This window comes from Psammomys obesus, unplaced genomic scaffold, assembly GCF_907164565.1.
Source record: "Psammomys obesus unplaced genomic scaffold, mPsaObe1.curated_primary_1811, whole genome shotgun sequence".
In the NCBI taxonomy this organism is placed as follows: domain Eukaryota; kingdom Metazoa; phylum Chordata; class Mammalia; order Rodentia; family Muridae; genus Psammomys; species Psammomys obesus.
In genome coordinates this window covers 8,088,460-8,103,312 of record NW_026590677.1, presented here as the reverse complement: position 1 = coordinate 8,103,312, position 14,853 = coordinate 8,088,460, and the positions used below count along the sequence as shown (strand labels likewise).

Here is a 14,853-nt window from a genome sequence, read left to right as displayed (position 1 = left end):
GTTTAAAGATAGAGCAGAACAATGAAATTCAGAAATGTAATTTGTTCTTATCTGAGAACTGCTATCTAATTCATTTCTACATGTTTTAACACTGACAGAGCTGTACAAATTATCACAGAAGGAAGTATACTCAGGGATTAAAAATAAACTCAATCCACAAATAAAAGAGCAAAAGGCATGGGAGGAGATGAGGGAGGGAGGGAGAGATTACTAAGGGATGAAGGAGGGGGCTACAGCTGGGATAAAATGTAATTAATAAAAAATTAATAAGTTAAAAAAGAGCAAAAGGCCTGAAATAAAGCTGAGGAACTCACAAAACTGGCAATAAATAGTTCCTCTTGCCTCCCAGAAAATGATCCTTTTACCAGAGAAACTACATATACTTCAACAGTTATCAACAAATGAGTAATTTTTCTTAAACATGCAGAAATTTTAACAAAGCTGAGTAAAATAGTGCCTTTACATAAAAATAAAATAAAAACAATCCATAACAGACTTTTAATTCCATACGCCCTATCTAGGTTGGGGAGATATAAAAATAGCACAGCTCCATTTTTTGTGTTTGGAGGTACCTCCATAATGAAGCTTGAAATCACTTATAAAGTAAAATATGGTAGACTCAGAAAAAAATATCATGTTTTCTCTCATTTGTGGATCCAATATTTCACAGACAGAAAGCATCATTTATATATACATATTATAACAAAGCAGAAGCAAGACTAGAGAAAGGAAGTGGACTAGCAGAAAGGAGATGAAGGAAAAAGCATGTGGGAGCCTATTTCTATTTCTATTTCTATAAACCATGGCAGAAAATTTATAGGAATTTTAATTTTTAAAACCAAGTGATGAAGAGAGAACTATGATGTAGTAATTCCTAAAGTAATTTAAAGAGAGATACGGGCTTGTACCTGTACATAATGTAACAGAGTTGGTTCAAGATACTGGCATCCAGGCTTAGGAGTGCAGAATGGAAGATCACAGGAGGAAACAACACCACTAATGGAAGGTCATAATTTATATATATGTCACAGACCTTTTGGAAAGAATGTTAATATCAATATATAGATTATTTTCCATAAATCAATGAAGTTTACTCAAAGAATCATCAATCTAAGATAAACAACAGTGTATCATTACATTTGAACCTATCTGACTCCTAATACAAAGGGTAGCTTCAAGTCTGTTCAAAATATAACTCATCAAATATCAACCTTAACTGAGAAAATTATTTCTATAAAACTATTATTAAAATATTTCATTTAGGTTGGCCAGGTGGTACATGCCTTTAATTCCAGCACTCAGGAGGCAGAGGCAAGTCATTCTCTATGAGTTTAAGGCCAGCCAAGGCTACACAGTGAGATCCTGCATTAAGAGCACTGTCTGTTTTTCACCCAGCACCCATATAGTGGCTTATAACCATCTGTAACTCCAGTTCCAGAGGGATCTGATGCCCTCTTCTGTCCTCTATCCCAACAATTTTTTGTATAATGCACAAAACACTAAGTACATGCAAAACACCCATACAAATTAAATAAAAATAAATAAATCTTTAAATTCATCTTAGACCTGGAAAAAATCATGTTACAGTATGGGAGCATTTCTTTTCCCTAAGTCTCCCAAATATTTATTTACCATAATTAGTTAACTAGCAACCTGCAAAACAAAGGAACACAGTCTTCTAAGCAAATATGTAACATAGGCTGGAGATATGCTTCAATTCACAATAGTGTTTTGGATGTGTTGATGCAAGTCTTTAATCCCAACCTCCAGGAGAGAGGATCAGATGATTCTCAATGTGCTGGCTAGTTTTACATCAACATGATATAAACCAGTCATTTGGAAATAGGGAACCTCAATTGATAAAAGGGCCCCACCAGACTGGACTATGGGCAATACTGTAAAGCATGTTCTTTGATGTAAGAGGGCCCAGCTCACTGTGGGTGGTGCCTCATCTTGGCTTGTGGTCCTGGATATTATAAAAAATCAGGCTGAGAAAGTCTTGAGGAGCAAGCCAGTGAATAGTGATCCTCCATGGCCTCTGTTTCAGTTCCTGCCCTAAATTCCATTCATAATGGACTGGGACATGTAAACTAAAATAAACCCTTTGTTCCCTAAGTTGTTTTTGGTCATGGTGTTTTATCAGAGCAATAGAAATGCTAAGACACTTGGCTACACAACAAATTTGTGACCACCCTGGGCTATATGAGCCCTACCTAAAAACAAAACAAAACAAAATCCAACTAGATATTAGTGAATTAAGAAAGATAACTGAGGAAAGGAAGATTATAATGGGTACTTTGTGATGATAATAGTTTTGTCCACGTTAAATATTATAAAACTATAAAATGAGTAGAATTATAAAGGAGCTAGGTACCAGAAAAAATATCAAGCAGTTGAAAGTCAGAAGTATAAATCTGAAGAAGCAATTTAACATTTTCTTTTGTCCTGCCATGGGATGGGGATGAACACAGATGAACAGCAACAACAATAAAATGATGCTAGGAAGACTTCTGCCTAGAACCAGCTTATTTATAAGTCAATATATATTAAAAAGCATTTGAACTAAAACCAACCAGATGTTCAGATGAAACTACACTTGTTCTATTAAAGTCAGTTATTCCGGTGAAAATAAACCATTAATTTCAAAACATGGTTATTTTAACTACAAAGTAAGATTGTAACTTACCTTAATGATTATACATGACATCTACATTATAGGCCAAAAAAGTGACTAGCTATCATAAATTTGTGGTTTGTGTACTACCTTCTCATAGAAGTCCAAAATAAAGTGCAACAACAATGTACTGTTGCTCTCCAAGCGCACTGCAATCATGGACAGCCAGCCAATGTACTCAATCAACTGAGACACAGAGTTCATGGATCCACCCAAAGTTGTCTCTCTACAATAAAAAAAATCATAATAATCAGATTCACACCAGCAAGTGCTCAGTTTCCAAGTTAAAGGTAGGCAATATAAAGTAATAAAAGGACACAGCATTAAAAAACTATCAGTTCTCCAACACACAATTTACTTTCTTTTTAAAATAAAAGCATAGTGATTAACCACAGTATTATTCTTGCTCATCATCTCTCTCCCCACTCCTTTTTTTTTTTTTTTTGAGACAGAGCCTCCGTGGCTGTCCTGGAACTCACTACTACATAAACTAGACTAGCCTAAACTCTAAGATCTGCCTGCCTCTGCCTCCCAAAAGCTGGGATTAAAAGCATGTGCCACTACCACCCAACAGTCTTGTCATCTAAGGAACCATTAAGATCAACTCATAAAATATTCTCAGTAGCCAGATTCTATAAGTAAATCTGAGAAGAAAAGAAAAAAAAATGATTACACTTTAAACAAATTCTGGATGTTACAAAACTTAAAAATGATTACAGTCAATATATTTGCCTCCAGTAATTCATTGTCACTGAATTCTAATACTCCTCAATTATGGAAATCCCTTAGGGAAAATAATGAAAAATCACTGAGAATGGGTACCCGGTAACAATTCAGAGAAAAGTTCATGATAAACTAACATAAAACATTCACAAAAGCTGAAAATAAGTAGAAAAAAATGTCTTTAATCCCACACAGCCCAAATGTCTCAAAACTTTAAACATTCACTAGGAACCTTTTCCTATGCACCAGTAACACAGCAGCACACTAAATGAAACCTGTGTTTTAGGAATCAATATCCAGTTCTGCCTAAATTCCTCAGGAAATATATTCTCACCAGAATTCAAACTAGTCTAAAATTGAATAAGGAGAAAATTGGCAGATTTCAATCTTCTAGTTAAAACATATCCAGGTTTGGAGAGATTCCCCAGCAGTTAAAATTACTTGTTGCTCTTGCAGAGGACCCAGAGTTCAGTTCTCAGCAGCAGCATGGCAGCTCACAACTGTCTATAACTCCAATTCCAAAGGATCCAATGCCCTCTTCTGGTCACCATGTGCCACACAGACATACATGCAAGTAAAATGCCTATAACCATATAACTTCACATCTGGATATATTGTATTCATTCCTAAATCAATAAATATAATCTCTTAAATTACGATATATAAAGTGAGTAGTTCAATCCACCCATGTCTCATATGTGCCTTTCAATCCAGTTAAAAAGATTTACAAAAAGACCTACAACTGTGAACTCATACTTTTACCCTTCTATCTACATAGATCATTGATAACAGTGATGCACTGATGAAAGGGTGATGTACAATAATGCAGAGTGTGTGATAATATACAGTGTCAGAGCTTTGGAGATGATGATTCTCCCATTACTCACTACCATGATGGTTCAATAACAGAAGAAGCAAGAAAAGATTAGAGAATATTTAACAAAGCATACGATAATCTGTTTACTTGGCAAACTGATATAGGTTACTTGAGTTTTGGCAGGACTTCACAAACGTGTCTCATATAACTGCAAACAATGATGACTGTTCCCAGCAACCTTTTCTTTTTTAATGTGGTACTGGATATACAGCCCAGGTTCTAATCCTAATTCTAACTCTAACCCTTCTTGGTGAGTGCTTCTTTACAAATCACTGGCATTCTATATAAAACAATTCATGTTTCAATGACTGCCTCTTATTCTTACCCCCATCCCTTGCATTGTGTTCAATATTCCTAGCTGCCGCCTGCTAAATGATAATAGCACACTCTTTCCAATCATTGCTACACCCAGAAATGTCCCTGGAAAATGATACTGAGATTGATATTCTACCCTTCTCTTCCTTAGGATCTATCACTACAATTTATTCCTTTCTGGTCACTTATGTGGAAAACGGTCATATAATAGAAATATAATATTCAACTAATTTTTCCAAAATGAATTACTAAAAACTTATGAGCTATATTGAATTTATTTGTTTATTAGTTAATTATTGTGTGTGCACTCATGCACAGGTCACAGTGCCTGTGTGGAGGACAGGAGACAACTCTTGGAAGTCTGTTTTCTCCTGCTATCTGGTGGAATCTTAGATTTGAACTCAGGTTGTGAGGCTGACACTGAAGCATCTGCTAAGCCATCTCACTTGCCAGGTAGTATTATTTAATTCTATTTAATTAATCTATTACTATTTAATAAATATTATTTAATTTAATATTATTTGATAGGCAATATTCTAAATATTATGACAAAGTTATCTGGACACATGCCCATTTATGTACTTAAAGGGGTTTAAAAAAGCACTGTTCCTCTTTAGATGTTCCCCATAAATTTATGACACAATTATGAAAAATCTTGGCTAAGACTTTAGCTCAGTGGTAGATCATTTGCTTTGAATGTATGAGGCCTGAGTTCTGCTCTCAGCAACACACACACAAAAGGAGTATTTGTGAAAAGACACTGCAGAAACTGTAAGGTACTTATTTCAGGGTTATCTAATATTCTCTGCAAGTTGGCCAAAAGTTATACAAGCAAACACACTTTTCTAGTAGTATTTCTTTGTAAGAGGGTTCTTCAAACTCCAGCGTGCACTAAAATTGGGGGAATGGTAAAACAAATTACTGTGGTATCTGTAAGGTTTTACTCAGTAGATTAATAGCAGGGCCTAACAGTTTTAGTATCTGAAAAGTTCCCATGTGGTATTGATACTACCATATTCTTTTTGATAACTAGAGCGTCATAAGACTTCTTCATTGCTGAGCATGGTAGTATTCATCTTTAATCTCAGCACTCCGGAGGAAGAAGCAGGAAGACCTCTGTGAGTTTGAGGCCAGCCTGATCCATAAAGCATGTACCAGGCCAGCCAAGGGTACACAGTAAGACACTATCTTAAAAAGGGATGTTTTCACTACCCTCTAATGCTCCATTTCCTTCTAAAAGTGGTCATAACCATATAGAAAAGTGTTAAAATAATGAATTGGAAGAATTTAAAACATTTTCTGCGTTATCCTACCTCTAACTCTACATTCTCCTACTTAAACTGCACTCTAAAGATAAAAAGGAAAACAAATCTGAGCTAAATGTTCGTGAACATTTGGTTCAGTTTGCAATTAACAGTTATTTGTAAGGACCAGGTATGTTGGTACCCATAGCTCAGTTGGTACAATGCTATCCCAGCATAAATAAAACACTAGAATTGATTCCTAGCACCACACGAACTGAATATAGTGGTCTACGCCTACAGTCCTAGCACTTAAAAGGAACTTAAGGGAAGATCTGAAGTTCAAAGCCAGCTTTAACTACACAGTAGGTTTGAGGGCCAACAGGAATACATGTGACCCTGTTTCAAAAAATAAAATAAAATAAATGATACATGTTGGACTGGGGAGATGGCTAAGAGGGTAAAGCATTTGTCATGTAAGCCTGACACATGAATCCATTCCCCAGAACCCATGTGTAGTGGAAGGAGAAAATCAACTCCACAACATTGTCCTCTGACCCTCTCATACAGCATGGCATGCAGGTGTACACACATAAACACACTGACAGACGAATAATAAGTATTAGAAAGTTTTAAACACTGTTCATGTTAGGTATAATAATAGTACCATTTTAACAGCTGAGATGGTGTCTGAGTTTCACTAAACAATTCAAGGAGAAAAGTAAACAGTGAAAGGCAATGTGGGGCTAGCGAGATTCAGCAGTTAAGAGAATGCACTGCTCTTCCAGGGATGCTAAGTTAGGTTCCAGTGGCTGGCTCACAATCGTAAGTAAACTTTACCTCCAAGGGATCCAACACCTTTGGCCTCCAAGGGCACCTGCACTCACATGTACACATCCACTTGCGTACATCTATTTAAAACTATTAAAAATAAAACATCTTAACAGAAAAGCCACTAACTTGAGTTGATAACTGTTGGAAATAGATGATAGATGTGTAAGTGTAGTGGTTAATCTTGATTCTTAACTTGACAGGATCTACAGCACAGAAACCAACCTCTAGACATGTCTGTAGAGATTATCTAAATTAGGTTAAATGAGGTACAAGGAGGCTGAGCCTAAATGTGGGTTGGGGTCCTGAGCACAAGCATTCCTTGTTCTCTGCTTCCTGAATGTGGATAGAATGTGGCCAGCTGCCTCATGCTCCTACAACCATGCTGTCCCCACCATGATGGATCACACTCTCAACTGTGAGCCAAAATCAAGCCTTCCTTCCTTACACTGCGTTTGTCTGGAACTTTGTTGTTGCAACAACAAAAAAGTAATATACTAGAGGTTGGTAATGTTGTACTCTTTGTATTTGTGTGAGTGTATGCATGTGTTTCTATATTTGAAATTTATTTTAGTATCTATTTATATAGATTTAAAATATTTATCCATTCCTTTGGAATTTCCCACAACGTATTTTGATCATTTCACCCAACTCCCCCCTCTTAACTTCTCCTACCTCCCAATGACCCCTCAACTTTATATCCTCTTTCTCTTTAATTTAATAAGCCATCAACTCCAAATTTGTCCTATCCATATATTTCTGAGGGTTATTCACTGGGACATGCTCAACCTACCAGGAGCCATACCCTTAAGGAAACTTGAGTTTATCCCAGAAGCTATAAACTGTCCTTAGCTAATCAAGGATGGAGTCTTTTAGACTGCTAGCATATTGACTGGCTGGCTCTTGTGCAGGACATAATGCAGTCAACCACGGCTACTGTGAATCCATGAATGCAGTGGTCCTGTAACGTACGGAAGATGCTGCTTCATTCCAGCCCATCCAGACCTCTAGCTCTTATAATCTTTCTAACCCTCTTCCATGATAATCCCTCTTAACTCTACTTTTGATTATGTTTACAATTTTCTATAATATAAACTTTCTAAAGTACTAAAGAATAATGTGGCTGACAGAATATAAGAGAATCCAAATAAGCAAAAAAAAATAAAAATAAAAATAAAAAACTCAAAATAGCCTTATTACACATTTCCTTGAAATTCAGTCTTTCACTTTGAGGGTAAAGCATACCCTTAATGGAAATTCAAATTCATTTTTAACTCCAACGCCAAGACAAATGAATACATGTAACCAAAATATACCTCAGGAAAAAAGACTATCATTAAAATTGGCTAAACATATAAAAATGCATTACATAAAGTGAATTAAAAGTAAATAGAAGTCAAAGCTGCACTGTAATTTCAGCTTTCCTTTTTTGCTATATTACCTAGTGCCAAGTGACTCAAAGGGGTTGCTTTCTCATTTACCTAAATAGTAACTTGGAAAATTGACATTTCTTTCAGGATTGTGAGACTGAAATGTGACGAATAACTAAAACATTTCCAGAAAAGTTCTCCTAAGTATTTACATGAAATAATTTAAGCCTCATGCCTTAGTATTAGACTCCATATGCAAACATTTTTATGTTGAACATCTCTGTGGACAGCCACATAATTAACTTACAGAGGACTGTCTGTCATGGATTGCATGTGGTCATCCATAGAAAGCCACAACAGCCAATTCTGCAATAGTTCTTTCAGACTTTGAAGAACAGTACACTGAGAAGAGAAAACAAAACAAAATCATCCAAAGCAAATAATAGACTACTAACAGAGGCTAGAAATACAAGGACCTTAGAACTCAAATTGTTGCTATTCCAAAAAAACATGTTCAGTCTCCAAAGCACAGATGAATGCAAGCAGATTTATGTCACCCTTTTTTTTCAAGCACACAAGACTTCCAGAGTAGCTTAGAAACACATCTTTCTCTAAATCACACTCCTTTATGACACATTACATCATCAAATAAACCTTCACTCTTGGCCATGCATGGTGGTACAAATCTGTAATACCAACACTCAGCAGGCAGAGTTAGGGAGATAAGAAATTCAAACAGAGACTTAGCTATGTATCAAGTTTGATGCCAGCCTGGGCTGCATAAGACTTTTTCTCAGAAACAAAATCATCCTTATTGTCCCCCCAGAGATCATTTGAAGTTGCTACCAATAAGAGTTCTCCACCCTGTTCACTTTGTGACCTCTCAGTAGAAGCTATCTCCTCTTGCTGGTTATAAAGGTTAATCTTCTGGAACTCTAGAAAACAAACACTTTGAATCTCTGTGTTCTCAGACTTTTTACCCTGCCTTCCCAGGGCCTCATTCACAATTCCTTAACTATCTTCCCTGAGCCTCATTTGGGGCCTGAAATTTAAATACTCTTCCCTAATCTTAATTCATTTTCTGTTCCTTTTCCTCCTTATCCCTACCCCAACTCTCAGACATAGGCAGATATATGGACAAATGAATGTGTACATGCACAGTAGATTGAATCATAAACAACTGCTAACTATCAATCACACTGATGTATAAAAATGACAATTGCCTAAGGTTCATAGCTAATAAGCGCCTTAGATTGCTGAGATGAGTGAAAAAATTGAAAAGAACTCAACTGGAAGATTAGGAGAAAATTGCAAAGAATCTTATTTTAAAATATTATCTTTGAAATTTATTAGCGGGGATAGCTGTTATTTTCATTTGAATGACAGTATTCATATAATAGTAAATTACAGGTTAATAGAAATATTAGCAAATTCAAGTTAATGTGATAAGCAATAAAATGACATTCAACAAATTATGAGAAATACTAACCAGAACAACCTATTTTTCCATAAATGTGGCCAACAGTGAATCATTTAAGGAGTAAAATGTTTATAAAAGAAATATTGTATATTGTCAATGGTTTCAGAAAAAAATCAAGCACTCAATAGGAAAGTACCTCAAGGGGTTTTGTTGGCTTTGGTCAATACTGTGCTCCCATAGTTGTGAAAAACAGAGCAGAACATCGTAGCTCATGCCCCTAATCCTAGTGCCTAGAAAGCCGAGTCAAGAAGACAGATATAAGTTCAAGGTTATTCTGACTTGCAGGGAAACCTGAGATACACAGTTAGACCCTATTTCAACCTCAAATCCCCACATACCAAAAACCTTCAAAAAAGAAAGAGTAATTACTATATTTATGAAATATGCTAACATGAGTATTATGTTCAAAAGGCTGGCAATGCATTATAATAAAACCATCTTTACATTCTAAGAGACTGAAACTTTGGCTGGATCTCATAGCCAGGGTTAATAATACACCTTGAGGTTACTTAAGCCCTAAACTGCTAGCCTACTGTGTACCTGGCCTGTTTGTTTAAACTGCCCTTATGAGAACCATGTAACCATCAAATCCCACCCTTGGTTTCCCATGTAATCAGCTTTTGCAGCTAGTGCATAGCTGTAACCTTAAGTTATGTACTTTTCCATGCCCCTGACCCAGAAGAATGTATGTGTATCATTTATTGAAAGCAGCAAATATAAAAGTTGAAAGCAACATTGTAAAATGAGTATCACCATAAATGTTGAACATAACATTTATGGATATTGGTTAATAAACAATAATATTTTTAGTTCTGTTCTGTGGTCTGGGTCAATTGTGCTCACTTGGAAACCGTGGCTTAATCACTTTAAACTCTGTTAAAGTTTCCAGAAAAGTATTACAATCTTGCTTTTGGTTAAATGGCTGTTACTTCTTTCTTTAATGTGATACTTATGCATTGTTGATCTGGACACACAAAAGTAGAAATACAAAACTCTAAGTTTTGTTGAGGATTTCCCAGTTGGTTTGTTTTTACATTCATGTTAATAGGCATTTCACATGTTTTTCATGATCTTGTTTGGTGCTTACTAGCATAAAAAGTTATAGAAAAATGTGTGCCAAAGCTTTCAAACCAAAAACTTCTATACATTTTAACTTTAAATTCCATAATACAGTATAGTTACAAAATGAACTCAGGGGCTAGGTGGGGTGAGCCATATCTGCACTATCAACACTGGGAAAACAAGGGACAGGAAGGCTGCTGGTAGTCCAGTTTTGTCTATTTAACAAATTTCAGACAAGCCTAGGCTTCCAGCCTAGGCTACAATCCCTAGCAAACCCTTGTATCAAGAAGGAAGAAAGGGAGGGAAAGTGGAAGGAAGAAGGAAGGAAGGAAGGAAGGAAGGAAGGAAGGAAGGAAGGAAGGAAGGAAGGAAGGAAGGAAGGAACGAACTACTGCTAGAGGAATGGAAGTACATTTCTGTTCATAAAGTGCTTGCCTAGCATGCATGAAAGCCTGGGTTTGATAAACATCACCACTGAAACTGGGCATGGTGGTGCATGACTGAAATCCCAACACTCAGGTTGTAGGAACAAGAGGATCAGAAGTTCAATGTCATCTACACCTACTCAGAGAGTTTATTGAGTTTGACCCAGACTAGGCTACAAGAGACCCTGTCTCAAAAAAAAAAAAAAAAAAAAAAGCCAGAAAAGAAAAGGAATGAAAAGAAAAAAAAAGGACAGGTAAAATGACCCAGTGGGTAAAGGAGCTTGCTGCCAAACCTGATGACCTTAGTTCAAGCCTCAGGACCCACAATGTGGACAGAACCAATTACAACAAGATATCCTCCCCAAATTCTGTATCATGAAACATGCATTGTGGTGAATACACACACGCACACGCGCACACAGAAATATCGCAAAATTTCACAAAAGAAAATAGATAATCACTGTCAGAATTTGAGTTTGGAATTATATAACACTAGTTAATAGAAATATGTTTTTTCCTAAGTATAAGTAAGATGTGTTTAGTTTGCTTTAGTTTTTTTACCTTGAAATAAATGGTTGATGTAAAGAAGAGAGGCGCTAGATGATCAATAAGAAGTGGCTTCACCTCTAGGAAACAGAAAATAATATTCAATTTTTAATTTATATTACATTGAATTAAATAAGTTCATGTTGTGGTACTTTAAATGAGAATGTCCTGTTGGGTGGTTTTTCCTCCTAGCCTCAAGCTCCTGGAATATGACTCATGAGACCCAAAATAATTTTACAAATACCTAGGCTATATAGGTAGGCTCTTCTCTGAATAGCTCATAACTTAAAATAACCCATTCCTACTAATCTACATTTGCCACATGGCTGGTTACCTCTGCTCAGGTACTACGCATCTGTCCTCATCACATCTTGCAGGGGCAAATACCTCATGTGCCTAGCTCTATTCCAGAATCCTTTTTGCCTGCTGGATGTATCACCTCTTATTTCATGCCTCAACTCTAGGCCATTAGTTTTTGTTTCTTTGTTTGTTTTTGTTTTGTTTATTTTTGGTCAGGTGATGCTTCCATACAGACACAAGAGATTCCTTCTACAATGGCCCCTATAAGCTCAGACGTTTGAATATTTGGTCCCCAATTGATGGCACTATACAAGCAGGTTTAAGAATATTGCACTTGTTGAAGGAAGTATATGACTGAAGGAGGGCTTTAACGTTTCAAAGCCTAGTCCTATTCTTAATACACTCTCTGCTTCATGCTTGTGGTTTAAGATGCAAGCCCTTAGATTCCCAGCCCTATTTTTATGCCTTTGCTCAACTGTCATGATTCTAACCCTCTGGAACCATAAGCCAAAAATAAACACCTAAGTTGCCTTGGTCATGGTATTAAAACAGAACAACAAAATGTAACTAATAATACGTTTTCATAATACATACCAGAGAAGCTACTGAATGGAATCCAGGCCAGAAGCTGAAGGAACTGTGACCGACAAGAGAAGCCATCCCAGAGAGGCAGGCTTTTATACAAGAAAGCTTCACCAGAGTAAAACCCTTCCTAAAACACATGGTGATCATAAAACCTTGTACAGAATCACAGGTAGTCTCTAACAACCGCTTTATTTTGTGCTATAGTTGTTTCAGATGCATGGAATCATCTAGACAGTGCCAATAAATGAGTTCCAGCTTCAAATGCAACTGCGAGATAACCAGAACAAATAATCCAGCTGCCAGGACATATGTCACACTACAAAACATTTGTAGTTATTAAGAACATAAATCAGCCAAGTGCAATGGTGCATGACTTTAATCCCAGCACTCAGGAAGGCAGAGGCAGGTGGATCTCTATGAGTTCAAGGCCAGCCTGGTGAGTCCAGGGCAGTCAAAGCCACACAAAGAAACCCTGTCTGAAAAAGCAAAAAACAAAAACAAAAAGACATAAGTCATGTGCTGGAGCTGTAACTAAGAGTGCTTGCCTAATGCCCAGAACCGCGTAAACTGGGTGTCATCCTACACACCCGTAATGCCAGCATTCAAGGCCTTGGAGGTAGGATGATCTGATAAAGAGTTCATAGCCATTCTCAGCTATGTAACATATTCAACGCCAGTCTAAGCGAATAAGGCCCCATAAAAGAATTAATTAAGTAGTTAATTAATTAAAAAAGAAGACAAGTCATGAGCTGAAGATATGGCTCAGTGGTAGAATAAGTACTTGCCTACAATGCATAAGGTCCTGGGTTTGATTGCCAGCACTTTCCCAGCCTCCCCCCCAAAAGAACACAAGGAGTAACCCTAAAAGACTCATATTCCTGGCTAATTCAATTAACTGAATGCATTAAACCATTTGTTGTCTTAAAATTATAGAACTTTCTATTCTGTTTAAAAATTTAAACTTATTCTTTCTTCAAACATAATAGTACAAAAATAAACATCAATCTAACTTGGTTCTATAAAGTTCAAAGTGAGCAAATATTTTTAAAAGATGTCAAGAATAAGGAAAATTAGTAAATAAAAATAAAAATCAATGAAATCAGGTACTAGGGATGAGAGTATGGCACAGTTGGTAGACTGCTTTCCTATTACACACAAGGCCTTGGTTTCATCCCCAATATTGTAAAAAAAAAAAAAAATCAGGTGTGGTGTTACATGTCTGTGGTACATAAAACCCTAGCTCCAACAAAGAAGGATATCAGGGACTAAAGAAAATATTGTAATGGACATCCAAATAAATCTTAAGAATCATAGAATCTATAGGAAACAAATGGTATCTTACTTGTAGGAAACACTGCGTCCTGATGACAATGTCAAGGAAGTTTATAAATTCTTTTTCTCTTTCATAATTATTTATATTATACCATATACATTCTAGAACAGAAATAGTAAATAAAAGCATATGGTTATGCAATAATGAAATGACAAAAGTACATTTGTCACAGCCAGACATTGTGGTGTGCACCTTCAATCCCAGCACTTGGGAGGAAGAAGCAGATGAATCTCTATGAGTTTGAAGCTAGCCTGATCTTCAAAGTGAGTTCCAAGACAGCCAGGGATACACACAGAGAAACCCTGTCTCAAAAAAAAAAAACCCAAAATACACACACACACACACACACAAACACACACACACACACACACTTGAATCTTACAACTTTTTAAAGATATTCTGTCTTGCAAATTGATTGTCTCACAAAGAAATGATGAATTAAGAAAGTTGTAAGATTCAAATATCCTGGCTAAGTGACAGTGTAAATTATAACAGGGATTTAGAACTGACAGTCAGCAAACATAGTAACACAGGGGAAAGCTTATAGTAAAAATACTGAAAAAGTTCACTCACAGTGAACAGTATTAGCTTCATGTCTCCCAGTAACTATAATTGCACAGATGAAAATAGATAGGGTTAGTTGAATACAAGCTACAAGTGGTGAGAACTTACAAAGTAAAAGTCTAAGTAATTGTATCACATCTCCTGTAGAAAAAAGACTAAGTCAAAGGAACAATAGCCTATAGTGACTAAAACTGACTTCAAAGACTTGACAAGTCAGGAAATGCTTATCCAAGAAATAAGTACTCTTGATAGTCAACAAAATTACTAGAGAAAAACGTCACTGTAATTTAATGAAGTGGTCAGGCTTTACTATGGCTTGCGTGAAACACTGTCCACTGACACTTTAATTCTCTAGTAAGAAAATTTCTAATGACTAATGTTATTAGAGGAAGTACATGTGTACTTGGTACACATGAGCATTTTGTCAAAAGAAAAAATCACTCCTATTATAAAATAAACAGGTGACATTCTGTACTGTAAATTGATTTTCTCTGTGTGTACTAACAATAATCCAATGATTCTTACAT

The 14,853-nt window shown here is 36.2% G+C and overlaps 1 protein-coding gene across 1 annotated transcript in view; it reads right to left on the bottom strand.

The window, feature by feature from the left end:
• The window catches only part of Cenpi (centromere protein I), a 64,025-nt gene that overhangs the window by 23,274 nt on the left and 25,898 nt on the right, over window positions 1-14,853 (bottom strand). The window contains exons 13-18 of the mRNA XM_055608311.1: window positions 13,772-13,863; window positions 12,439-12,556; window positions 11,560-11,624; window positions 8,339-8,433; window positions 2,765-2,900; window positions 909-1,033 (exon numbers count right to left, since the gene is read on the bottom strand). Of these exons, the coding sequence (XP_055464286.1) occupies window positions 909-1,033; window positions 2,765-2,900; window positions 8,339-8,433; window positions 11,560-11,624; window positions 12,439-12,556; window positions 13,772-13,863 (631 nt within the window). The remainder of the gene's footprint in view (window positions 1-908; window positions 1,034-2,764; window positions 2,901-8,338; window positions 8,434-11,559; window positions 11,625-12,438; window positions 12,557-13,771; window positions 13,864-14,853) is intronic.